The sequence below is a fragment of the Ciconia boyciana genome, chromosome 3 (genome assembly GCF_034638445.1).
Source record: "Ciconia boyciana chromosome 3, ASM3463844v1, whole genome shotgun sequence".
Lineage (NCBI taxonomy): Eukaryota > Metazoa > Chordata > Aves > Ciconiiformes > Ciconiidae > Ciconia > Ciconia boyciana.
This window is the reverse complement of record NC_132936.1, coordinates 108,446,720-108,471,640: the sequence shown is the minus strand read 5'-3', so window position 1 is coordinate 108,471,640 and position 24,921 is coordinate 108,446,720. Positions and strand designations below refer to the sequence as shown.

The window sequence follows — 24,921 nt, the reverse complement described above, 5'->3', positions numbered from 1 at the left end:
ACAAACCCAGCGGGCAGCGAGCGGAGCGGGCCAGGCGCCTGGGGCTGCCGGGCGGGGGCTCAGGGCAGCGGCGGCCGCCATCGCCAGAGGGAGCCCCGAGCGGGCGGCGGCGCTGCCTCCGGGACCCCCGGGGGGCACAGGGCCCCGCTCCGCCTCCCCTCACCTCCGCCGCCCCCCGCCTCCCCCTCCTCGCCCCCCCGGCTTCCCACCACGGCCGCTCTCGGCGAGGAAACTCTGGCCTCCGCTTCCTCCTCCTCCGACTCGGACACCGGCGGAGCCTCCCCGCCCCCGCGGAAGAAAGCCCGGGCCTCCCCGGCGGCGGCGGTGGAGGGAGCAGGAGAGCCCGGGGCTTCCACGGGCAGAGCAGGCCTCACCTCGTCCCAGTCCCCCTCGCTCCCCGCCGGGCTCGCCCCCGCCGCCGCCCCGCTCAGAGGCAGCAGCAGCAGCGGCGTCGGCAGCGCCATGCAGGCCAACGGGGCAGGAGGGGGCCAGCAGCAGCAGCAGCCGCCGCAGGGGCCGGCGGGCCCGGAGCTGGGCTGCCTGGGTGCCCAGAACGGCGAGGCCTCGGCGGGCACGGCCGCCGGCGACCAGCTGGCCCACGCCAACGGGCTGCTGCCCTCGGCCAACAGCGGCGGCGGCAGCCCCGGCGGCCTCAGCGTCAACAACGGGGTGCCCGCCGCCGGGGGCCCCGGCCCGGCCGCCGCGGAGCTGGGGGGCGGCGGCGGCGGCAGCGCCCTGAAGAAGAAGAAGCGGCTCTCGCAGTCCGACGAGGACGTGATCCGGCTGATCGGGCAGCACCTCCACGGCCTGGGCCTCAAGTAAGTGCCCGCGGCCGCGGAGGCGGGAGAGGCCGCGGTGGGCGAGGGGAGCGCAGCCGGGGGGGGTTCCTTCCCTCCCCGCGCCGGCCGGGGCGCCCTGACCGAAGGGCCTCGGTGGGGCCGGGGGAGGCCCCGCACACGCCCCGCCGTCCTCCTCGCTGTCCGCGGGAGCGGGCGGCAGGGTCCGGCGCGGGGTCGCGGGAGGCCGGTGGTCCCCGCGGAGAATGGGCAGCCCGAAGCGGGGAGCTGGGGCGGGGGGAGAGGAAGGGACCTCCGGAGGGGGGGGTTGGTGGCAAAAGCTGCCCTGTCGCAGCCTGGTAGTCCCCAACGAGGAGAGACTAGTGCCTGGGTGCGCGGCAGAGCAGTGGGGCAGGCCCGCTCGCAAAAAAATGGAGCCGGAGATGTGTTTTCCAAGCCTGTGCCGGTCAGCTCGGTGTCTGCGAAGGGGCAGGCCGGGAGCTTCCTCTGCCAGGGATGGCAATATGGAAGTCGAGTTGCACACCGATAAGGGTAGATCAATACAAATGTGTTAGTGGGGGAGAAGTTATCTGGTAAACATAATGGAGCCCGCAGCTGGGCGTGGGGGGGCGGCTTTTTGCAGATGAGCTCCAAGATTTGGCTTGTCAGCTCGGAGGAAGCGAGCACAAACTAAACTGCCACTTAAAGAGGCTGTTTGGTTTCACTCTGAAAACCTTCGTCCCTGTAAGTGGTGAAGGCCTCTGCAGATTTGTGCTGGACACATGTTTTTGGTAATAATCTTATCTGTAGACTAGAAACGAGTATGTTGGCTCTTTCTTAAAATCAGAATAGGGCAAATAATTTACCAGTGGAGTAGGGGAAGTCTAAGAATTTAATCACAACACTCACTTTGTGAGTAAAGCTAAAGCCAACACGTCATAGTTTTAGAAGGAGGCTCGAGAAGTCCTGTAAAGTCTTCACGTAGTTACCACTACAAAACACTGTGGAATGGGTCAATTATAAAGAACTTAGCACATAAAATAAATTGCCTCTGACACAAGAGGCAAGTTTACAGCAGCAGACAACTCGTGACTGTTCATAGACGACACCACAGTAAATAAGCTATTTTTAGTATAAAAGGGGGAGGGCTACAGGTTCATGAGTTCGTTTATTTTATTTTAAGGAGCCAGTCTTTTAATATGGGATGAAGAAGAAAAAGTTAGGCCAGTTGCAGATGTCGTAGCTCTCTGTTCTTTTAGGGGAGGGAGGGGGCAGGGGATAGTAGCCAGTAGCTAACAGCTTTCTAGTCTGTATCTTCCTTCATGAAGTTTGTCTTCTGTGCAGGGGTGGCTGTTTGTGGTGGCTGGTAAGTCACATACTTTATGGTACTTCAGCAAAGCTTTCAAGCTCATTGACAACTTGCTTTAGAGATAGGTAGCTGTTCACATGTCTCAGGCAACTGAGACAGTCTTTCTGGACAAGCACCTGAATCCAGTCATAGTGTTCTTACTTTAATAAAGTTACTTTTAAATATGGTTAACTGTTATCATAGCAGGCGGTGTATTTGTGAGGGTAAAACTGGTCGGGTTTTTTTACACTGTATCTCTCCTGCAGCCAGACTGTTGATCTTCTCATGCAAGAGTCAGGATGTCGTTTAGAACATCCTTCTGCTACCAAATTCCGCAATCATGTCATGGAAGGAGAATGGGATAAGGTAACGTAGGGCTTATAGGACTGTATTAACCACTGTTTAAATTTATAGTATCTGTGAGAGAATTCAAAATCCACCCTCCTTATATACTTTTTTGTTTGTTTGTTTTTTTTCTTATGCCGATTTCTGCAGGCTGAGAACGACCTGAATGAACTTAAGGCCTTAGTGCATTCTCCGCATGCAATTGTGGTAAGAGGCACACTTGAACTCTTTCAGAGCTGTATAGTTGGACTAATTGTAGTGGTGTAATCTTTCACTATGGACTTGATTGTCCATAGTTCTTGTTTTCTTTTTTGTTTAAGCAGCTTGCATGCTATCTCAAATATCATACTAATCTGAACTTCTTTATTCTTTTTTAGAATGTGAGATAGGAAGCCCAAAAGTATTGAGGCTAACATTTGGTGTACTGTATGTTTAAACTTTGTTAAACATCCTTAAGTGATAAAATATAAATCTTGTAATAGTCCTAAAATAGGTCAGTTTCTGTAGAAACTGCTTATGTTGAACACTAATTTCCAACCTGAAATACTTCTCACAATCTCTGTTTATGGGAGTTAGGTTTTCTTGAGGGAAGAGAAGTTTAGAAATAAAATGGAGTAATACTAATGTGGAGTTGGCATTGTAATAGCACATTACAAGAATATAGAGGCTGCTATAGACCGTGAACAATACTGTTGCTTTTCCAGATGGCTTCTAAAGAGCAAATGCATTTGTATTGCTGTTTGGGATTTTATTTAGAGCTTTTTCTCTTTGGCTGGCTCTTTTTTAACGATGAACCTAGAAATAAAAGGTTGGTAGATCCTGTGACTTGACAGTTACAATATGTGTTGTTATGATTTCAGTTACTTTGAGGAAAGTGTTTCTTGGTTTGATTTTTCTGTCTCGAGATTAAAATCATTACTTAGCTCTTCAAACGGATTGTTTGGTTGTGTTTAAACGTTTATTTCAATGAAATGAAGTTGGAACAACTATGGTCACTTAGGAAGAAAACAGTAGCAAGGCTTTTTGGAGTGTCTGTGACTGTAAACAATGAAGAATCAGCTGATGGCTGCTTAGCTCCACTTCTAGCTGATTCATTTGTTGTCAAGACAATTTCCTGTCTGGTGGGGGAGGGAGAGAAAGAGAGAACAGGAAGTGAAGTAGGAAAAACAGATGTTTAACAAAACATCAGAGGGTACTTGAGAGAAGTTTACATTCTGATTTATTAATTTGGTCAAAACTTAGCACCTCTTAATTAGGCTAGTAGTTCACTTTCTCTTTTCTCAAAGACTTGATAAGCATAAGATTTGCTGTTCAAATAGTTTAGTTGCATGGAGCTTTCAGTACTTTGCGGAGACAAAGTATGAAACCACTGCATGTGAATATGAATGGTCATTTGAAGCAGATTTTCTTATGTTTCTAACTTCTGAAGTTATCAAGTTTCTCTGTAGTATTAAAGTGTTCTACATGTCTGGGAGTCAAGAGGTTTAACTGAGTATCAGCATTGTACTTCTTGGAGAACTTAACTTGAGGAATAAAGGGATGTTTTCCTTCTGTTGTTTTGGAGAGCTCTGAAAGTGTGCTGCTCTTTAATGTTGAAGTCTAACTGCTTGAATAAAAGTTGGTGCAATAAAAATACTTGGTTTAGACTGAACTTTACCTGAACCAAGTATTAACTATTTTCTTTTTAAAGTTGTTCTCCTTTATGTGAACTTCATATAATTTAAAATAGATAACAGTATTAAGTGCCTTACATATGTGTGCTAGTAAGACAATACTGATTTGAAAGGATAAGTTGAGCTTGTGCATGCTCCATTGCATGTGCACTGTCTCCACCTCCCTCCCTGCCTGGCTTTTTTGTACATGGTTGAGATTATGGGTGGATATTAGTATAGTCAGCACCCGGAAAACTAGTGAAAGATGATTACAGGTAAGGAGGGATGCTTTATGCTCTGTAGGTAATCCTGACTGCAACAAAGTCAGCGCTAATGAAGATGATAAATGTCTTGATTAGGGAAGGTCCAAACAAGATGCTACTGCAAGTAACTCTTTAAAAACAGAAAATTAGATTTTGGGTTTCCTGACTTGTGACTCATACTGTATGACTAGATGTTTCAAAAATGTGTGCATACAAGAAGAATGGGTACCTAAAAGTTTAGATGACACAAAGTATTTAACAAAGTAGGGTGTGTGTGTTTGGTGGTTTGTTTGTGGTTTGTTTTAGGCTTTTTTTTTTCTTATAGTTAATATGACCTGGACAAAATAACCATGTAGCTGCTTTTGAAATGTCTGGTCAGTGAAGGGGATAATATGTATTTTGAAAATTCTACTCGTGTTTTAATTTCCTTATTTCTGCAAAGTGCTGTAAGTTCTACAGGTGAAAATACTAAACATGAAATGCCTGATCTCAATTTGTAAACCTTTGATGCTGTGTGTTGATATGTTGGGGGTGGGGATGACAGTCTGCTATTTCTATTTGTGTCAACACAACTGAGTATTATATAGTGTATGATTAGTCATGTTTACTTTTCCAGTGTATAAGATACAGCTGTCTTGAGACAAACTGCAGGAAAACTTTATAGTTCATTCAAGCATGTTGTTTTTCCTTGAGTAGCACTTTAGAAAATATCAGCCTCAAGCCAGCCTGAGGTTTTGCTTACTTTAGGGCTACTCGAGCGTATTATGGCATCTATCTTGGGTAACTAATTGAACCTAGGAAGAAATCTGGAGATTATTCCTCTATAGTCATCTAGAATGTACTTTCAAATCGTCCTCTTTACTTTTTATTTTCATTTACTTAAATGCAGCTTTCCCCCAGTTCTGGAGGCGTACAGCAGGCAATACAACAAAAAAAGTGATTTATATCTTGTCATTTGAGAAAAGTGCTCCACCTACCTATATGGTGTCCCTCTTGCTACCAGCATTAAGAGCATTTCCCTATTGGAATGAATTACTCTGAGTGACAGGATTTGGTATTGTTGAAGCCTTGTTAAATTCTATCGGCCATAATATTTTATGCGCTTTACATATCAAATCTTACATTTAAGTTTTGGATGGCTTTTCAGTGTTTTACAAGACTATCAAAGTAATAAAGACTACAAAGTAATGAAAATTGGGGTCTTAGTTGTCTGCTTATAGCCTGCAGAACTATGTGTTGAGTTTGTCTTGAAACATCAGCTGATAATTTCAGCATATCTTTTAGTTACCTTCTTCATTTCAAAGAAGAGTGGTTTCAGCAGTGTTTACATACTTATTTTGAACTCTTTGCACAGTAATAAAACTGTTGTGGAGCTTGTTAAGATATGCGGGTCAAAAATAATACCAAAATCTAATCCTAAAATTAGGTTGTTATGCATTTTATTCTTTAAACTTTTGAAGCTTGCTACTGTAACCAGTGACCAAAATGGCCCAATTTCTTGACTGTGGTAGGATGCTTGTCCTATTATTTTCACCTTTGGTTACTTAGAGCTGGTGAAGCATGATGCATGCAAAACTTCCTAGAATTTAAGATTCTGCAAGGGGCTTTCCTGCTAATAATTAGGACAGTGAAGGAGTAAGGCACTAAACATTCATGTTAGTAATCAAAGGCTGTAGTTTGAAGAAAGCAAAATGCTAATAGTACATACACTAAAACAAACAAAAAACCCCTGTAAATCTGTTAACTCTGTCTTAGTTTTGCCCCAGGGTAATCAGAGGTTCAACTTACACTTAAATAATAGCTTCTAGAAACAACAAACTAATGCACTTTATCCTCATACTCTCTATAGAATTGAAAGACAGGATGAGGTAGCGATAACTGAACAAAACCGGCCAGACTGCAGTGCTGAAACTGTTGTATTAGGCTCTTCCATGGGTCCTACGGGGTGAAGAATCTTTGCTATAAGCTAAGCGTTGGTGGTGTCTGGATTTAAATTGTTCAACAGTAAAGAGTGTAATGATGTTGAATTTCCATTGCAAAAACTGAGATGATAACAACAAATCCCAGGCACTTCTATTACATTGTACGTGGTATAATTTGGATTATGACAATTTTTATTTCCCTTCTTTGGAAGGCAGCTAAAGAATATGGAGAATGAGTAAGCTGTTCTTCTGGGTGCATTGCATCAGATTAGTTTTATACTTGCTCTATTCTAGTTAAATAGTGCGGTTTGTGCTTTTACTTTACAGTTGCCAATATTATAAACAGTTCTCTTTCCTTCTAGAAGAGGTTGTTTGGGCTCTAGAAGAGATGATGTGCTCAAAATGGCCTTGTCTACCATGAGAAGGTGGTATTGGAAGTAATTAGCAGCCCTATTAGTAGGGCATATAAGTAGTTAAGAGAAAATTAAGACAAAATTCAGCTATTCAGTGAAATCTATTTGTCAGCAAAGTCAGTAGTTGCACAAAAATAAGTAGTAGGAGGCCGTGAGTGTCCTGATATAAAAAATTACTTGAAATATGATGTCACTGGAGTGTGACTTTTGCCTTAAGGAGGCTGTATTCATGCCATTGTTTGAGTATGCTATAGGGCAAGTCTTGAAGCAGTTATCAAAATAGCTTAGAAAAATCTATGTAATTTCCCTATTGACACTTTAGTCCCTGCCTTTTGCCATAGATAAGTTACAATTTAAAACTCCTTATCTTTTATTCTAATTCTCCATTATGTTAACAGTAGACTCCTGCATGAAGTGTACAGTACTGTGTTGTTCTGGAGGCTTTTATGTTCCTAATATGTCAAAGTCACAAGATGGCACTTTTTTTGGAAACTATACTTTCTAACCCAAAACTGAAGTTATACCTCTTTGGATAACTTGGCATCAGCATTCTGCATGGTAGTGTTCCTGTAGTGCTTCCGTGGAATTGTTGGGACTGGCGTTACAAAAACTGTTTTTTAGGATTTTCTGCTCTTTTTACTTTTTCCCCTAAAGAAATGAAATTAACATGCCGAGTCCTAAAAGTAAGGAGGGAGAAAGAGTAATTAGATACAGATATGGTTATCGCATTTAGGGGAAAGATGATATGACTTTAATATGCGGTGAATGGAGAAGGAAGAGTTGGAGCAATTATAGTTTTTATTACAAACTGGAAATACCAGACTATTTTTTATCTGGTGGTGATCATCATTGTGAGGTGACCAAGAGGAGTGAAATATGGCATGTGACTACTACCTGAGCATCTCCACGCATCCTTGTGAGCACGCGTATAGCTGGGAGAGGAAGCTCTTATCCCTCCTGCTGCTAGTATATAAGCAAACAGCGTGACGTCTGCTAGCCTACTGCGTGAAACCAACCACTGACATTGTAAATAGTTGGGATGTCTTTCTTTTGGTTTTCTACATGTCAGAATGCCAAAAAAAAATGTTGTCTCGCCTGGAAAAACTGTACAGTGATGCTCTAACAATTCCAAATTCAAATAAACTAAAGAGCTGGATAGGGAATATAATATGGGTTTGCCTGTCGCATACAGGACAATAGAGTACTACAGACATGTTTGAACATAAATTATCTTTACTATGTAAGATTTTATGCTTCACAAAGCTGTGTGGTAAGTTAATAGCACTGTATGTGGAAACTTTATTCTTTTGAAGAACTGAACATCTCTGGAAGCTAAAACTGCTTTACGTTTTAGCTTTGGATTTTATGTATAGTAAGGCTTAAACTTTCATGTAAGCTTTAATAGGACAGGAGCATCTTAAACTTCCTGATTATCCCTCTACTTAAGGAGGCTAGCAGTGTGTTTGAAAACGAGTAAACATTGACCAAATATGTGCATGAAAATAGTGATGTGCTGAGGCCTGACAAAGCAAAGGAAACCAGTGATTGAACTGGTGGTGTATTCATTATAAAAGCAAATGTAATTTGCTACACTTAATCTTCATTCTGTTTCTCACTGATATATCTAAGAATGTACATTTTCCTCTTTAACCTGGTGAGTCTTGTGGACCAGAAATGTCTTTTCTCTATAACTGCTAGCAGTAAAGAAAGATGTGCAAACACAGAATAGTTGGTTTCATCCAGAAACAACAAAACTGTGTTTCTAATAAATTGGTATTAGAAATTTATAGAACTTCAGGTTTTTGAATAGTAAATGAATGCCTGATTTTATTTTTTTTTATCCACAGACACTTGTTGCTGGAATAGCAGGGTTTATTATTTTTTAAAAGAAAACAACCAAAAACTGTACAAGATGAGAGGAACACTATGAAATAGCAGTGATTACTTCTGAGAAGTGAAGTGATTCCTAAATATAGGAAACTATGTTGGTTGTTTTTTCTGTAACCCTGAAAAATGATACAACACCCAAGGAAAACAACTTAACATGGAACTACAAAACAAAACCTCAGGCAGTGTCAATTTGTTATTGCTATATGTTATGCAGCTATGCAAACAATCCATGTCAGCTCCTATGTAAGCAGTATGAGAACTTGTTTAGTTGGCTTGTTGTGTTCTGTGCTGTCATGCAGTCTTAAATATGTGATTAGGTGCTTTTCTTGATAGAATGAAAGATTGGGGAGCCTATCTAATTCAGGGTTTGAAGAATGGTGACTGAAAAGGGAGTGAGTATGAAAATAAGACAAGTTGAAGGGGGGAGCTGAGAAATGAGGTAGGAAGATACTTGGAGTCCCGTAAGGCAGGAAGGAAATTCATGGATAACTTATTTGCTGCAATGTTTTTGAAAACCCAGCAAAAAGAAATTAAGTAATGAAACATTACATATAGCTGTATTTCTGAAGGGCATAGTAGAATGGTTTCTACTGTTCTGTTTAGGCTCAAACGTTTTCTGAAACTTCAGTCAACCTTTTTCCCCTGACTGCTGCTTTCTGTCATGTCAGAGGATGAAGTTTTTGCTGCTGCAGCAGAAGTACCTGGAATACCTGGAGGATGGCAAGGTCCTGGAGGCCCTTCAAGTTCTACGCTGTGAACTGACGCCTCTGAAATATAATACAGAACGCATTCATGTCCTCAGTGGGTAAGTGTTTGGACTTTGAGAGCTCTTTTGGTGGAATTTTCTAAAGAATTTATAGCTTTTCATAGCTGATATTGTAAAAACTCAAACTGTATTAAAGCTACTATCCTGTTGATTAATTAAGCTGTAGTGAGATATGCTAAAATGGTGAGTAAAGAAGACTATCCAGTAGACAATGTTCTGCTTCAGATGCTTGAAAATAACCTGATTATGATTTACTTCTGTAGTACTAGAACCCAAATTAATACATACACATGTATGGTCATCTGATCTTGAAAATTGTTAGCCTGTTATCTTATAACTGAATAAGTAGGTGAATATAGGTTGGTTTGTTCTTAGATGAAAATAACATTTCTACGTTCCCTAAAATCTGTTTGTGGTTTTTTCTTTTTCTATTGCCAATTTGTAGACATTTCTTCTGAAGAAGATGCATGTTTGTGTGGAATAGTTCCCTGCCTTTTTTCCTATTGGTCTCAAGCTTCAGTAACCTATTTCCAGTTCATTAAAAATGTTATGATATAGATCATGCTTAAAAGTGAAAAGAATTATTCCAGAAATACTTGGTCTGTTGGTGTGTGTGCACTTTTTTAAACAGGTATCTGATGTGTAGCCATGCAGAAGACTTGCGTGCAAAAGCAGAGTGGGAAGGGAAAGGAACAGCTTCCAGATCTAAACTTTTGGACAAACTCCAGAGTAAGATGTTCTAGTGTTTAGAATTTATTCCCACCTCTGTAAATCCAGTACATCGTACGTAATGATGTATCCCAGGGAATTGACTTTAACTGCATTTGCTGGTGGTTGGTTTTGTATTTCTTGGTTAATGGGGATGCCTTTAGGTGCCTTTACCCTTTGGTCTTCCGTATCTAACCTTTTGCTGTCTCTGATAAACTATTTGTAATAGGAGCTCTTATTTCTTAGCTCTGCTGCATGCAGTAATAGTATAACTTGGTGATTAAATGTGTGGTTTGGAGCAGGGGGGAGGAGGAGTGTTTTGTAAATGCCAGCTATACTAAGAGGTTGAACCTAAGTGTGGTGTATAACTAGTGCTGGTTTATAGTGGTCTCAGACCTTGCTATGAATTATGGTTTCTCCTTTCTCTTTCTTGTGGCTGGTGTAATACTATGTATCAGAGTTGTAAAACCTACGGTATTCTTTATTTTGATAGTGTTAATAGAGAATTCCTTAAATGAACACAGCTGATAGTGTTGTTTTATAATTTTACAGATTTTGTTAAATACTAGGTTTTGAGTTAGCTTGTGTAAATGGTGCTTGTTGGCCAGGACAACTTATAGTATAAGTACAAATACCTTGCATACAGCTCTGCTTTCCAGAAGTCCATGCTTCTAATTCCAGATGTATAGCTGTAAATTTGACAAGCTGCGTGCACTCTTTTCCTGTAGCTTTTAAGCTTTATTTACTAAGATCTCTTCCAAAAACACTCAAATCAAAATATGCTCTTATTTGTAACTTGGTTTTTATATATCTTTTTTTTGTTTTTCTTAATACCTCTTTTAAAGCATACCTACCCCCATCAGTGATGCTTCCTCCAAGGCGTTTACAGAACCTGCTACGTCAGGCTGTGGAACTACAACGGGACCGGTGCCTATATCATAATACCAAACTAGATAGTAATCTAGATTCTGTCTCGCTGCTAATAGATCATGTTTGTAGTAGGTAAGAAACCCTTGCTACTTTTAAGATGGGCAATAATATCTTTTCTTTGTCTTTTAAAATAAACTAATTGTACCTACTGTTAAAAGGAACATGAAAACTATTCTGAGTTGGTTTAACAGGAGTTGACTGGGAAAAGACAGTTCTCATTTAATGAGTAGTGGGGGGGGGGTTGTAGAGAAGGTGTGTATAGGAGACTTTGGTAGCTGGATATGGGGTAATGGGGTCTGACTTTAAAATTTTAATCAGATGGGTATGAATAGAATATATTACTATGCTAATCCTTAGCCACTTGTTTCTTGTAATTTTGGACAGCCAGTCTGTTTATTCATCAACACGTGATTGCTGTGTTTTTTCACTGAAGAATCACTAGTATGTTACTTATCCAGACTCTGTCTTCAAGCTTGCTGGAATGCAGAAAGCCTACTAAAGCATACTTCATGGAGTCAACTTTCAGCTTCAACTTTTAATAGTGGACAGTGAGGTGGTTTTAGAGACAAAGGTTAAAACAGAGTAGAAACATGCAATAGACATTTCTGTTTTACATAACATATAATATGAATGATATGAAGAACTATTTTCTCAGATTTGTAAGGTAGTAAGAATTGAATGTCTTTTATACCTACATATTAGCTCTTAAGACTAGCTAGATAACTTTTTTTAACAAAACTGATGCTGCTTCTGAATCTTCAAAATGCCATACTCTAGTAACTAGACATGAAGCAGGAAGATGTATGTTTGTAACAAATGGCTGACTTGTGTGGTTTTTCCTCGTCCCACAGAACTTGGCCAAGGACCTAAAAACTCAGTGTAGCTTTTATGGAAAACTGCTGTGCATGGTGTAATAAGGGAATAAGGGCTAGGACACCTAGAAAATAAGGGCTGTATTTGATACCCTTATATGTTTGTTCACCTAACAGGCCAATGCTTGGGCTTACAGGGGAATTTTTTTCATGTTAAGGTTAGCTCATCTGAGGAAGTTAAGTACTGATAAACTTGCTTACAGAAACTTTCTGAACTCAGCTGCTTTGACTTATGTTCTTGAGTTACTTGGAATCTGTTTTTAAACATGCAGACTTCCATAGTACTTCACTGTAGCCATCTTAAGGTTTTAAAATTAATATCCTTGGCACTTCATGTATTCAAGTAACTTTTTTAGACTATTGTCTAGCTTGCAATTTTGCTACATCACATCATTGCAGCAGTTGTGTGTGTGGACATTTGACTGTTCCCTATTTTAAGAGCTATTGGAAATTATCAGATACTGGAGTTGTGGCTTCTCTGCTTCAGAAGTGAATCTTAAAATCACGCTAACAGAAGGAGATTTAATTTTAGTCTTTCTACAAGTCCATAAATAACATTGGATGTTCTGTAGGGGTTTGATGTGATTAATCAAACTCCAAAGAGCATTCAAGCCAACTGTAAAAAGCATGGTTTACTGAAGTTGGACTAGCTAGAGCTGGATATAAAAGATACTATATGCAACAAATCTGGACTTGAATTTCACCCGTCTGAATCTATTTGCTGACATAAGTTTGGCCGTAGGTTGTTTTGGGTTTTTTTACGTAATGTGGTACTTCCTAAGCTTGCATATTTGGTATGTATACATCCATACATACTCACGACTACTTTAATTCCATAAAAGACCACTTCAAAATAAAGGCTTCCATTCTGTCCTCAACTCAACCTATTGTACCTACCTGTTGCAGGGGTCTGAGATCAGTATGTGGTGCGCTGTACATGCTGCCATGCTTGGGCATAATGAGGTGAGTTAAAGACAGTGGAAGCCAAATTTTGATTAAACTGACAGAAGTAACAGTAGTCTAATAGCTTAGACAATTTAAGTTCTGTACTACTTAAATGATAGAACACTGACAACTTTCCCTTTTTTAGTTGGAACTAATCTGTTTTGGACTTCTGGCAATATTTTGGTCAAGCATGCTTGAATTGCACTAATAGGTAAAATGTTTAACTAAAACTTAATCACTTTATAAGAGTGGGAGATAAGAGGGAGAAACTGCTGTGAGTGGAGGTGAGGGATTTCATCTTACTGTGCCTGAGGTTTTGATAATAGAGAATTAATGCTCTTGGGGGTGGTCGTTTTTGGTTTTGAGAGCCTTCAGCCTAGTTGAGTGTTTTGTTTGTCCCCTGTCCCCCCTGGAATTGTTTTATGTTGCTTTCATGTAAATAAACCTTAGTCTGAGTTTACAAACAAACAGTGAAGCCCAGATGAGAGGTGAATGCTGTTGCTTTCTAGATACTAGTTTAATGTAGCTTTTTTTTAAAAAGAACCATTGTGGAAGCTGAGGAATAAATCTTCTGTTGTATGTACAGGGAATAAAAAAGTAGGTGTTTGGTGGTTTATTTAGAATTTTGAACTTCTGTAAATACAACAACAGATAACTTTATTAGATACTTTATTTCAGTATGTCAACAATGTGATTCAAGTGTGTTGTTCTGTTCAGCACAATCTGTAATGAAACACTTCAAAAAAGAAAAAAAACCAAAACCTTTGAGCTACAATAATATCTGATTACCAAAACCAGAAACTGTTAGACAACTGTTTTTGGTTTCTTGTTTCAAGACTGCTGCTATTTCTGTCTGCAGGAGGGTTATTTAATGTATGCTTTGCTATCTGTGAAGTCAAACTTGCTGGATTGTAGGTTTCATTAGTTAAGAGAACTTCTTGTGAGAGCACTCTGATCTGACTGGATTGTGAATAGCATAGTTCAGCATTGGGATGTATCTACAGCAGCTGCGTCAACTGTGCCTGTTACCCTTTTTAGGAACCTAAAGGCTACCTTACTATGAAAATTGTGTACTCCAGCATTATATGCTTGCTTTTCATGTCTACAAAGCATTGGCTGCTTTTCTTAAGCTTTAAAATACAAGCGCTGTTGTTCTATAGAGTATTTTTTTAAGGAAATATGCTGAAAAGGTTTTATTGGGACACAGTGTGCCCCTTGTACTTTGTATGAGTTATGGATAAAGACTCTTTCACCTTCTAGAGCAAATTGCTGCTCTGAGGAAAAACATTAATTTATTACAATATGGCTAAATAATAATGAAATACTCTTCCTGTAGGTGCACATATCTGTGTAAGGGCTTGCCTACCTCCCTCTAGACTTCAAGGAAAACAAAGTCTTCTTTCATGGGTGGGGCTTTTTACCTTGGGCTCAGTGTTGTTCCAGTGGCAACTAGACAGCTCCTGGTCAGCATAAAGCAGGAGCAGGACAGACTTGTGTTTCTCTATAAATGAGTAAGTAGACATACCCAAGGAAGCCAGCTACAGATTTGTGTGTATACATTTTGTTTATCCTCCTCTACTGTAAGACAGGAAACGAGAGATGTATGGTTGTTTAGTGCTGCTCGATAGCCTTTAAGCATGGGCTAGGAAGCATCTTCTAGTAAAAGAAAATGGATTGAGAGGATATAGACACTGTATTAAGCAGAACTTTTTCTGGCTTCTGGTAAGAAGTAGTTTTTCAGGTGTCTGTCAGCCTGGCTACCACCAAACTGTATTTTTAAACACAAATTTAAAGGAAATAGCATTTGTAGGTTTTTTTAGGGCAGTTTATCTCTAGTGATAAGTACAACTGTACATTCACAGAGACTGTCATTGTTATATTAGTACCATTGTGTCCTGTTAGAGTTGTGTTGCCCTGTTGTACCAAGCACCGTAAAAACTCAGCATAAGACTAAACCACTTCAGGATCCCTGCAGTTCAAGAAAAAATGTCTGTGGTTAGAGACTACTTTTTAGTGCATCTGGACAATGAAACTTGTCTTCAGTTCTTACCTAACTTAATAGTTCGACTGTTAGCTTTTCCTCAGTGTGTAACTAGAAGATTAAATATTAGCTTGAGAAATGTTTGACTCTTCTCCTTCAGTAGTTTATAATATAAAATTTTGTTTGATAAACACTTAATGTTCTACAAAATGACATAGATTTTGTGAGGGAAAAGGGTTTAAGTTGAAAGCTCGTAATAGTATCATGTTAGTTACACTTAGCTGTTGTATGTAGTACTCTGCAAAGAAAGTGAAAAATGGCACAAAATGAAGGCAAAGAAGCACCTAACATTGCAAGTCACATTCAAGAAAAAGAAACAGGACTATGCTTTTACTCACTTTTATGTAAAAATCACTTCTAAAGATTTGGCCAGATATACCTACAAAAACCTCACATGTAAATAAAACATTGCACGTAGGCTTCGAAGAGGTTTGGACTCCAGTATTTTTCTATACATCATAGAACTGTATAGTAATAAGCTGTTACACTCCTAATGAGATCAGTTTTATTCCCAGTTATATGAAAGCATAACAAATTATGTGAGTGGAATAAGAATAGTTCTAAGTTCTTAGAATTAGTTATGATCACTTGGTGGTGTGAACTTTTTACCAAATAAGACACTTCATTCTGTGCTTATTTGAAGCAGCTGTTAATAGACGAATTTTCTAAGTTGTCTGGTCTTGCATATAAATAAGTTTTTGTTTTAGTTTTTACTAGCTCAATTTAAAAAAAATCTCTTACTGCTTTCTTATTACTCTGCAAATACCTCCCTTTCTTTTTCCAGGAAACAGTTCCCATGCTATACACAGCAGATACTAACGGAGCACTGTAATGAAGTGTGGTTCTGTAAATTCTCCAATGACGGCACTAAACTAGCAACAGGATCTAAGGACACAACTGTTATTATATGGCAGGTTGATCCAGTAAGTGTGCAACGTGTTAAAATGTGTATGACTTGTCTTTCCCTTCCCTCTCTGCTTTCTCTTGCTAGGATGGTTTGGTTTTTGTAGGACAGGCTAAGGTGTACTGTAGCCCACTGACTAGGGTATTTCTCTGGGTTGTAAAAGACTGAAGATCACGGTCAGTGTAAGTCAGTGAAGGAGGACACTTGAAAACCTGATGTCTGAGTGTAAGGCTTGAACTGTTGGCCGCTTTGGGGCAGGAACTTTGTGCCTCTAACCAGTACCATGGGGTGTAGAGCCTGCTTGTGCCCTCCAGGGGAGCTTCTCAGCTTGAAGGCCTTGAAGCATTGGGTGAGAGTGGAGGGAGCGTAACAGTGAGGAACCTTTCTTCTAAATCACTCTTAGTAAGAGTGCTTCTGATCTACAGATGTGACTAACCCCTTCTGTTATCTTGTTACTACTAGTATGCTTGGATTTAAATACTCTCTCCATTTCACCATTTATTACTTTATTTCTGAGTAATAAAACGGTATGTGCTAAACTGAAGTTATGTCAGTATACCACTTTGTGCTAGTTGCTGTTGTAAGATTTGCCTTGAGTTGAGATGAAGATTTAACTGCTTGTCAGAATCCACTGACACGTGGAAGTGTACCCATCAATTTTCTTACAGACTGCGGTTTTAGGTTTTGATACTAATATGTGACACTGTTTCTTTTATATGAAATATCCTACAGCTACAAGATTTATCTTTCCTACCCATATCTATTCTTATGTAAATAAAAAGATTGAGCAGTTAATCCAAGACTGTTTTAATTTACTTGTAGAAGTGATAGGAAAGTATGTCTGTATATATAGCAATTGAAAACTGAATAAACTTGAACATATGCACACAATATTTGAAGTTTTTAATGCTTATAAAACACTACCAGACATAAGATTCTTACAGCTTAACCACACAACTGCAAACTGGTGTGTTAAGTGGAAGATGAAAGATTTTTGCAGTTCCATACTGGCTTTCAGTAGGATTTGAGCGCTGAACTTAGTCCTTTTCTGCACTACAGGTTAGGAAGCCATATAATTTGAATCCTTTTTGCTATTAAGAAGATGAGAGAACTTAGAACCCTGTTCCATGTGCATAGTTATTATATAGCTGCTGAACTACCAGCAAGTGCTACGGATTTTTCAGGCATAGAACCGTTGTGGTTTATTTGTTACTGGAGCCAGTGTGCTCTGGGCCAAGAGATGCATAGCAGCATAAGCTGACTTCTGTTATTTGTTTAGGAAATTACTTGTATTGTTTTGTTTTCGTTTTTTTAACAAACAGTAATTCTAAGTAAATTAAGGATCAAATATTTTTGCTGTTGACTTGTCACTTGATTGTAGAGGCACATCTTCCTTTTATATTGATGGCTTTTAATACCCAACATCTTGATTAGCACATTTTATAGTGAATTGTTAGCTAATATCTGGTTAATCAAACCAAATAAATGTTTTGTGAGTGTTGTAGACTAACCCTTTTGGCCAAGGGTTGCTAAAGGAACAAAATGTCTAACTAGTAGGAAAGCAGCTTAGTAGAGTTTTATCTTCTGTATTTGAGTACTTAAAAAAATTTTTTTGGAACCCTTTCAAGGAGGTGGATGCCTAAATAACACTAGGCCACAACTCAAATGGTTCACTTTCATATTTACCAGAGCATGCTTCTCACATTTCCTGTATCAGTTGACAATGTCTTTTGAACCATACATTTAATCAGGTTTTCAAGGCTTTACGTATTTAGAATTATTCTAATCTGTATATACAAACTACATCTGTCCAACTCTGTCTGGGCAAGTAATGGGAGAACGCTGTTTTAAATCAACAGTATTCTTTTTCCACGCACACCTTGTGTGTGAGAATCCTTCATTTCTCCTTTCTTTTCTTCATCACTCCTTTTGAAGTGTAATGACACTGCTTCCATGTGTTTTCTTCATTTCATACTGTGAATTTCTTATTTCTTTTCTGAGACCCAGCTACATGTCTAAGCTGTCTTAACCCATGCTTCTGTTTTCATTTTCACTTACTCATTTCAAAGATCTTATGCAGACTCAGCAGCATTAAATAATTTCTTGAGTGAACTAGGTTTGTGTGTGGAATGCATTATTTGACCATTACTAAGTGTGGCAGAATCTCTAGAGCACAAAGGATAAGCACAGTAGGCGCATCACCTTGTCTGGCGTGCATCTTTGATAGAGCTCTCCTTTAACTTGCTCCTTACAGAAGCCTTCTTTTTTTTCTGCACTTTCTAAAGAAACTGTTGACAGGTTTTTGGCTCTTCAGCCAAGGAGCTCAACTACTGCAGGCTTAAGTTGATACCTGAATAGTTGTTTCTTCTACGTAACAAAAATCTGGGAAACTATATGTAAGGGATGGAAGTGCTGAGATTTCTTTTGGTGGGGGCTGGGAAGCAGACTGACTAAATTTGGGATGTTTTCCTGAAATACCATTGACTGCTGTTTTAGAACAAAACATGGTATAGAAATGTTGCTGTACTTGGAGAGAAGTATGAGAGCAGCATGAGAGATAATAACAGCCACGAAGTCCTATCATTAGAGGAATATGCTATGTATCTTGCTCCTCATGAGTCTCAAATGTGATGCAGAAGTGACAGGCTACTTTAATCCTGATGTAAAAAGAAATACATCAGTTGCAGGCAAGCTCCAGGATGTGAGATGATGTCAGACATGACTCAGTTTCCTTGCAGATCGTTTCAGCTACAGACACAGCAGTGTCTAATGCAGACCAGGAATGGTAATTAGAATGGAAAAGGGGCCTTGAGAAGGTCCATTCGTTTGCTCCTCTTTCTCTGTGCTTTGATTATTCTTAGCCCACTTTCTTTTAAGGAATTTAGTTTTTCTAGCTAGCAGAACCATCAAAGCTACAGGCTGGCTGAAAGTTACCAAATCCCTTGCAGCTGATCCCAGGAAACAGTCCTTTGTGTCACTCTGTTCCTCTGTTGACCATGTTCTTTCTCTTTAGAATCAAGGTGCTCTGCTGATTAATACTAAAATAAAAGAAAGAGAAGGGACGATTTGAGAAATCAAGCTAGATTTTTGAACGAGTGACTCTTTTTGAAGGGAAGTAGGAGGTATAAACATCCCCCATGCAGAAAAAAAGGGGGAGGGGAGGAAGGAAAATCCACTAGTCTTTTTCCAAGAGGTTTCACAAAAATTATTGTCAACAGTTTAACAAGCTCAGTTCTATTTTCTGTATATGCATGTTGTTGTCAAGAGTCAGTGCTAATACTGTATTGAAGCATGTTTCTGTATTTAGGAAGCCAGTGCATGGTTGTTTCACAGTATCTAGCTGTACTGTTTATTTTGATAAGCTGCTTGAAAGTCAAGTTCTTCTGACAAGGCAGCAGTAGAACAGTTGTAGCATAAAGGTGATACAAGGTACTCTGAGCAAAGTATGCTTCATTTACTAATCTGGCAGAAAAGATGCAACAGCTTGCTGTAGGCAACACTTCTGAAATAAGAACACCTCTCAAGGAAGCTTTTAAAAATATCTTTCTGTAAAACTTCTTTCTTGAGCAGCACATGCAAGATACACTCAAGTTCATAAAAACATTGACACTTGGAGGTTTTCCCTTTTCAGCATACGTGAAGGGTTTGGTTCTCTGTTTAACTGTAACAGGCTTCCAGCATGTCTTTACTTTTAAGAAAGTAACTTAATTCTGTAAAAAATGGATAATGGTACTTTTGTATTCCAGTAGATGCAGAGAGACTTGACACTTCAGAAATCTTCTATACTAAAGCAAGTGTAACGTAATGTACAACTCTGTACGCAACAGTACTTTGAGTTCCACATTCAGAATCATGGAAGATTAGAACAAAAATACCTACAAGTGTTCTTGTTTTGCACGTTGAAACTTCGAAGCTTTCATTTTATGGTCCTACTCTGTAAACTAGCAACTGCTTTTCCAGTAAGAACCTATTCATGTCTTGTAAAATGCAGGTGCCAAGTTGCATAAAGCAAACTTGCCATGCTTTACTTGGACACACTGTATATGTGAAATCTAGTAGGAGTTCATTTGCATTGTCTCAACAGAATCTCTCTTGTTTCAGGACACTCACCAGCTAAAACTACTTAAGACGTTAGAAGGTCATGCGTATGGTGTCTCCTATATTGCTTGGAGTCCAGATGACAACTATCTTGTTGCCTGTGGCCCAGATGATTGTTCTGAGCTTTGGCTCTGGAATGTACAAGTAAGTGGTGACTAAGAGTAAAAAATAAAACTTTGCGGTCAGCCTGCTGCTTTTGTTTCAGTATCTAAATATGTTAAGCATGAAGGAAGTCGTTTCTACAAACTTGTGCAAAAGTGTGAGTGTAAAGAAGAGACACTGATCTCCCTGTCCTGCCCCTTCCCCCCCGCCTTTGAAAAAATGACTATGGCAGCCTACAAATTCTGTACTCAGTTTGTATAGAACTGAACTTAGAGCTGAACTTAGAGCTCAAGTCTAAGTGCCTGGGACTGTGCAGCAATTCTAGTGTATCTGGTTACTGGTCCTTTCTGAGAAGGGATGGCATAAATCCGTAGGACCTTAGAGAGCTACTGAAGAGAAGAACAGTAAATTAATCAAGAGAAACAGAGGGCAGAATTGCCATCTAAGGGGAGCAATTGCTTGTTGAAGATTTCAACAAGTAGCAAAAGTAAAAGATACAAGCTATTTTTACTTTGTGTAACCCTCCCAGTGATGTTCGTGGAAGATCCACAGAGGCTTAAATTTATTATTTCAGAACTGCATCTTTCAGTCAGACACTAGGGCATTTTGCCATTTCCTCCATGAGTTTGAAAATCCTTTTCTGCTGTTGATTTTTTTTTTATGGGCACTTGAGTTGATATAAAAGCTTCCGCCGACTCAGTTGCAGGCTGTATAGTCTTCCTTGTGCTGCCTTAGACTCTGAACTAATTTAGCTTCCTAAAACAAAAATGTTCCCTTTTTTCACCCTTGGAATACTTTTCTTCTGTTTAATTGACTAAATTGGCTCAGTGAAGAGCACTAGAGCTGGCACAAGGGAATAGAGAGAAGCCCTTGCTGTTTTGACAATGGTAAGCCACTCATTGGCACTCTGTCTTGTGAAACAGTAGCATTATAAGCTAGGGATGAAAGCTAAATTTTGGCATGGAGAGCTCCAGCTCAGGGAGGAAAATGTTCTAAATACTCTGATACTCCCAACATTTTACTGAAATGTATTTTGTTATCTCTGTTTTCTTTTAGTCTCCTCCTGCCTCCTTGCTTTCCATGTTTGGGTGTTTTTTCATTTCATATTGCTTCTCTCTCTCTTAGGTGTTCTTCCAACTTCTTTTAATTCCTCTCTTTACTCATAATCTTCCAGTTGTCTGACACACCAACTAGTCCATCTCTCTTGATTTGAGGGACAAAAGAAATTGTCCCAAATCGAGGCCAGGGTCACTGGAGGTGCTGAAGTAGTTCTGCCTTTTCATTGCATTATTCATAGGTTTGTGTTGCTTTTTAATAAATGTGTTGAAATATATGCACTTCCAAACACTATGCCTGAAAATTATTTGTGTCTTTTCGGGAAAGGGTTCTGGTGTAAGGCCTTGCTGCCTTTGTTTATTTTCCAGACTGGGGAGCTGAGGACAAAAATGAGCCAATCTCATGAAGACAGTTTAACAAGCGTGGCCTGGAATCCTGATGGGAAGCGTTTTGTAACGGGAGGTCAGCGTGGACAGTTCTATCAGTGTGTAAGTTCTCTGCATCTGTCCCATTGAAAACAAAGCAAGAAATGAAAGTTTTGTCATGGTCAAATCTGAGGTTCATGTTTTTTTGTGTGTGTGTACACTAAAACTTCTGATCCTTTGTAATTCAAAGAAGCAATACTTAAATGCTAATATTTCAGCAGCACTTTTGTATGTAGCAGTTAGGAGGGTTCGAGCATCTTTTGTCTGCCTAGAGAAGGATTTGTGGGCTGGGAATTTTTTTCTTAGCTGCTCTGGAAAATACACTAATAAAAAGTAGTGCCTTTGTCCACAAATGTTGTTTATTCCACAGAATTTTGACTATGTCTGTCTTAGTTTTTTGCATGCTGTCTTTGCTTAGTGTAAACAGAAATTTGAAACCCTCATTACTTGACTAGTATTGATTTTGGGTGGTGGTCCACAGTCTCACCCTACCCTTGATTATTTGTCATCTGAATTGGTGCCCAGAATAATAGTGCAGTATGCAAACCTCACTCACTGCAAAGGTGAGCTCAGTGATGTGATGTAGATTGCACGTCACGCATGAGAAAATAAGTGACAAAAGGGATTCTCAGCTCTCCAGGACAGATACCTACAGAAGAAGCCCTTGGTTAAGACAACTAAGTCCTAATTCATTAAGTCCTCTCTTTTAGAGGGTAAGATTGCTTTCTGTAGCAATTGTCTGAACAGAAGGTGAAAAAGATACTTGTGTCACAACTCTTCAGAAATCTGAGACTAACAGTTCAATTCTTTTTTTAATTTTTTTTTTCTTCTGATCAGGATTTAGATGGTAATCTCCTTGACTCCTGGGAAGGGGTGAGAGTACAATGCCTTTGGTGCTTGAGTGATGGGAAAACTGTTCTAGCATCGGACACACACCAGCGAATTCGGGGTTATAACTTTGAGGATCTTACAGACAGGAACATGTAACTACCTCTTTCTTTGGTTTTGAATTCCTGGTTCTTAGTGTCAGAAAAAGATTGAGAAAGAGCTTTTGGGACAGGATGGGGGAAATAAGTTATTAAAATGCTCTCAGTATTAAAAGAAGAGGAGAATAACATGAGACAAGAATTAGTGAGTTCCAGTTGCAGCAAGAAGCATTAGATCAAGTGTTAGAAATAACTTCTTAAGTACTGGAGTAGGTTTCTTGTGGATGTTTTGACACTTCTGTCATCAAGAGTTGTCGTCTTCTCAATTCCTGGCATATTTTCGTAGATCCTGCCTTGAAGTTAGGAGCTGGATTTGAGGTCTTAAGTCCCTTTTGGTCTTGGGATTTGTCATAAGTATAAGCAAACTATTGCAGACCTGGCTTGTACTGACATGGAGACATACCTAATTTCAAATTCAGAACTGTCTCTCCCTGATAATATTATAGAGACAGGACATGCCTTTTGTCTTGGTATTGCATGATTGTTTGGTTAAGTGCACTCTTAACACTGATGTGTCTTATAATTTCAGAGTACAAGAAGATCACCCTATTATGTCGTTTACTATTTCAAAAAATGGCCGTTTAGCTTTGTTAAATGTAGCAACTCAGGTGAGTTGGTGATGATAAATAGAAATGCAAGTAAATTTGCTTGCAGCTGCTACCTCTTTAAAGTATTTTGATGCAAATTGGAGTGTTTCATATTAACCAGTTGTATTTCATGTAATATGAAGGCCTTAATAGTCATAAATATAGCATGGCATTCTCTGACAAGAAGGCAGTCTTACTCTTGAGACTTTTTTTTGACTGATTTATAGTCAAGAGTTTTTCATACTATGAAATATGTACTATTAAATGTTAATATCTGGCTATTGCATTGAGAAGCCAGGTATGTCAAGAATTGTGGCAGGCTGACATGTTTGGGGGCATAAGAATTAGATTTTATTTATTTATTTCTACTTTTGGAACCTTGGATAAGAATAGGAGCTTTCAGAATGGAAGGGACCACAGACTGGAAGTTTAATCTAGTAATTTGGTATATCTTTACTCTCTTGATCTAGTAACAGTATTGAAGTTGGCTGAAGTAATGTACTTTCATCATGTTTGATTCTTTTTTAGTCTTTCAAAAGAATGCAATGAAAGTTTAATGATAAAATAACATTATTTATACTTGTTATTCCCAGGGAGTTCACTTATGGGACTTACAGGACAGAGTTTTAGTGAGAAAGTATCAAGGTGTTACACAAGGATTTTACACAATTCACTCGTGTTTTGGAGGTCATAATGAAGATTTCATCGCGAGTGGCAGCGAAGGTAACATCATTCCCTTTTGTGCAGAGAACTGGAACACTGTATCCTTCCTATACTTTACTGTTGTTAGCAGCTGTCATCTATAAAAGCAAACAACTGGTTCATTAAATAAGTCTGAGGAGCACTGAGATGGTGACATGCTTCAAGAAATAACTGTGTGCTAGCAGAAAGAATCTTTTGAGAGGATGGTAGTAGTAGAAAGAATTAATAAATCTTTTGTGTTGCTTCTCTAAAGCAAAAGCATCTGCACAGTTTTAATTAGAAGTGGGTGGGGTGTTCTTGAGGCTTTTTCTTTTTGTGGTATGATACTTTGGTGTATAGAATCAAAAATACTTCTGGGGAGTAACAGCTTCATTTGCCTGTTGAAAATATAGGTGTGGTGAGGTTATTTTAATTTCAATAGAATCATCAACTTAATTATGGAAAGAGTAGTCTCAAATTAAGCATAGTCTCAAATTAAGCAGTTGTTGACATAGTCTGGTAGGGTTCCTTGGTGATCAAAGGCTTTGTGGTATGTTTTTATTTAACTGTCTGTGGCAATAGTAGAAATTAGTTAATGGTTTATATGTTGAATTGGTTCAGTTCTGTCACTGATGTAGTGCCATCACCTCCCATGGAGGTCACTTAAGATTCAAGCCTATGCAGGGCTGAGAATTGTACTTGGAATGTGTAAGCAATCACTGTTAGTACTATGTAACTCACAGCTGTTAGGAAGTAAGGTTGGCCAGGACATTACTACTATTCTTTTCTGGAAAATACCAAATATGTCTAAAATAAAACCAAATTTCACCCTGTGACCAGACCTAGTGGAATATAATGACTGAAGGACAGCAGCTCCAATCTAGTGTGAACCTCTTCATGGTGGAACAAGGTTTTTGGTTTGGGGACCTGAGTACCCCAAAGTTCAGGATTTGTTGAGCCATACTGATCTGCATGTGTAGGTGTAGATACTGCAGTGCACCAGTCCCACACACCCCCCCCCCCTTAATTTATTCTTTATTATCTTCATTGTCTAAAAACTACCAAGCAGTACTTGAAAGTGATGGCACCCTATTGAGATTTGGACTGTCTGAAGCTGTTGCCTCTTTGCACTGAGTTGCTGCAAATGTGGCTACTGAGAAAATCTATGTATCTTAAACAAGCAAACAAAACAAAAACAACAGATCACATTG

At 39.4% G+C, this 24,921-nt stretch overlaps 1 protein-coding gene across 1 annotated transcript in view; it reads left to right on the top strand.

Annotated features, from left to right (window-relative positions):
* Positions 1 to 24,921, top strand: part of WDR26 (WD repeat domain 26) — a 33,019-nt gene continuing 8,098 nt past the window's right edge. The window contains exons 1-12 of the mRNA XM_072857019.1: positions 1 to 818; positions 2,391 to 2,490; positions 2,620 to 2,676; positions 9,278 to 9,414; positions 10,007 to 10,104; positions 10,929 to 11,085; positions 15,656 to 15,794; positions 19,877 to 20,017; positions 21,400 to 21,519; positions 22,294 to 22,439; positions 22,972 to 23,050; positions 23,623 to 23,752. Of these exons, the coding sequence (XP_072713120.1) occupies positions 463 to 818; positions 2,391 to 2,490; positions 2,620 to 2,676; positions 9,278 to 9,414; positions 10,007 to 10,104; positions 10,929 to 11,085; positions 15,656 to 15,794; positions 19,877 to 20,017; positions 21,400 to 21,519; positions 22,294 to 22,439; positions 22,972 to 23,050; positions 23,623 to 23,752 (1,660 nt within the window). The 5' untranslated portion in view covers positions 1 to 462. The remainder of the gene's footprint in view (positions 819 to 2,390; positions 2,491 to 2,619; positions 2,677 to 9,277; positions 9,415 to 10,006; positions 10,105 to 10,928; positions 11,086 to 15,655; positions 15,795 to 19,876; positions 20,018 to 21,399; positions 21,520 to 22,293; positions 22,440 to 22,971; positions 23,051 to 23,622; positions 23,753 to 24,921) is intronic.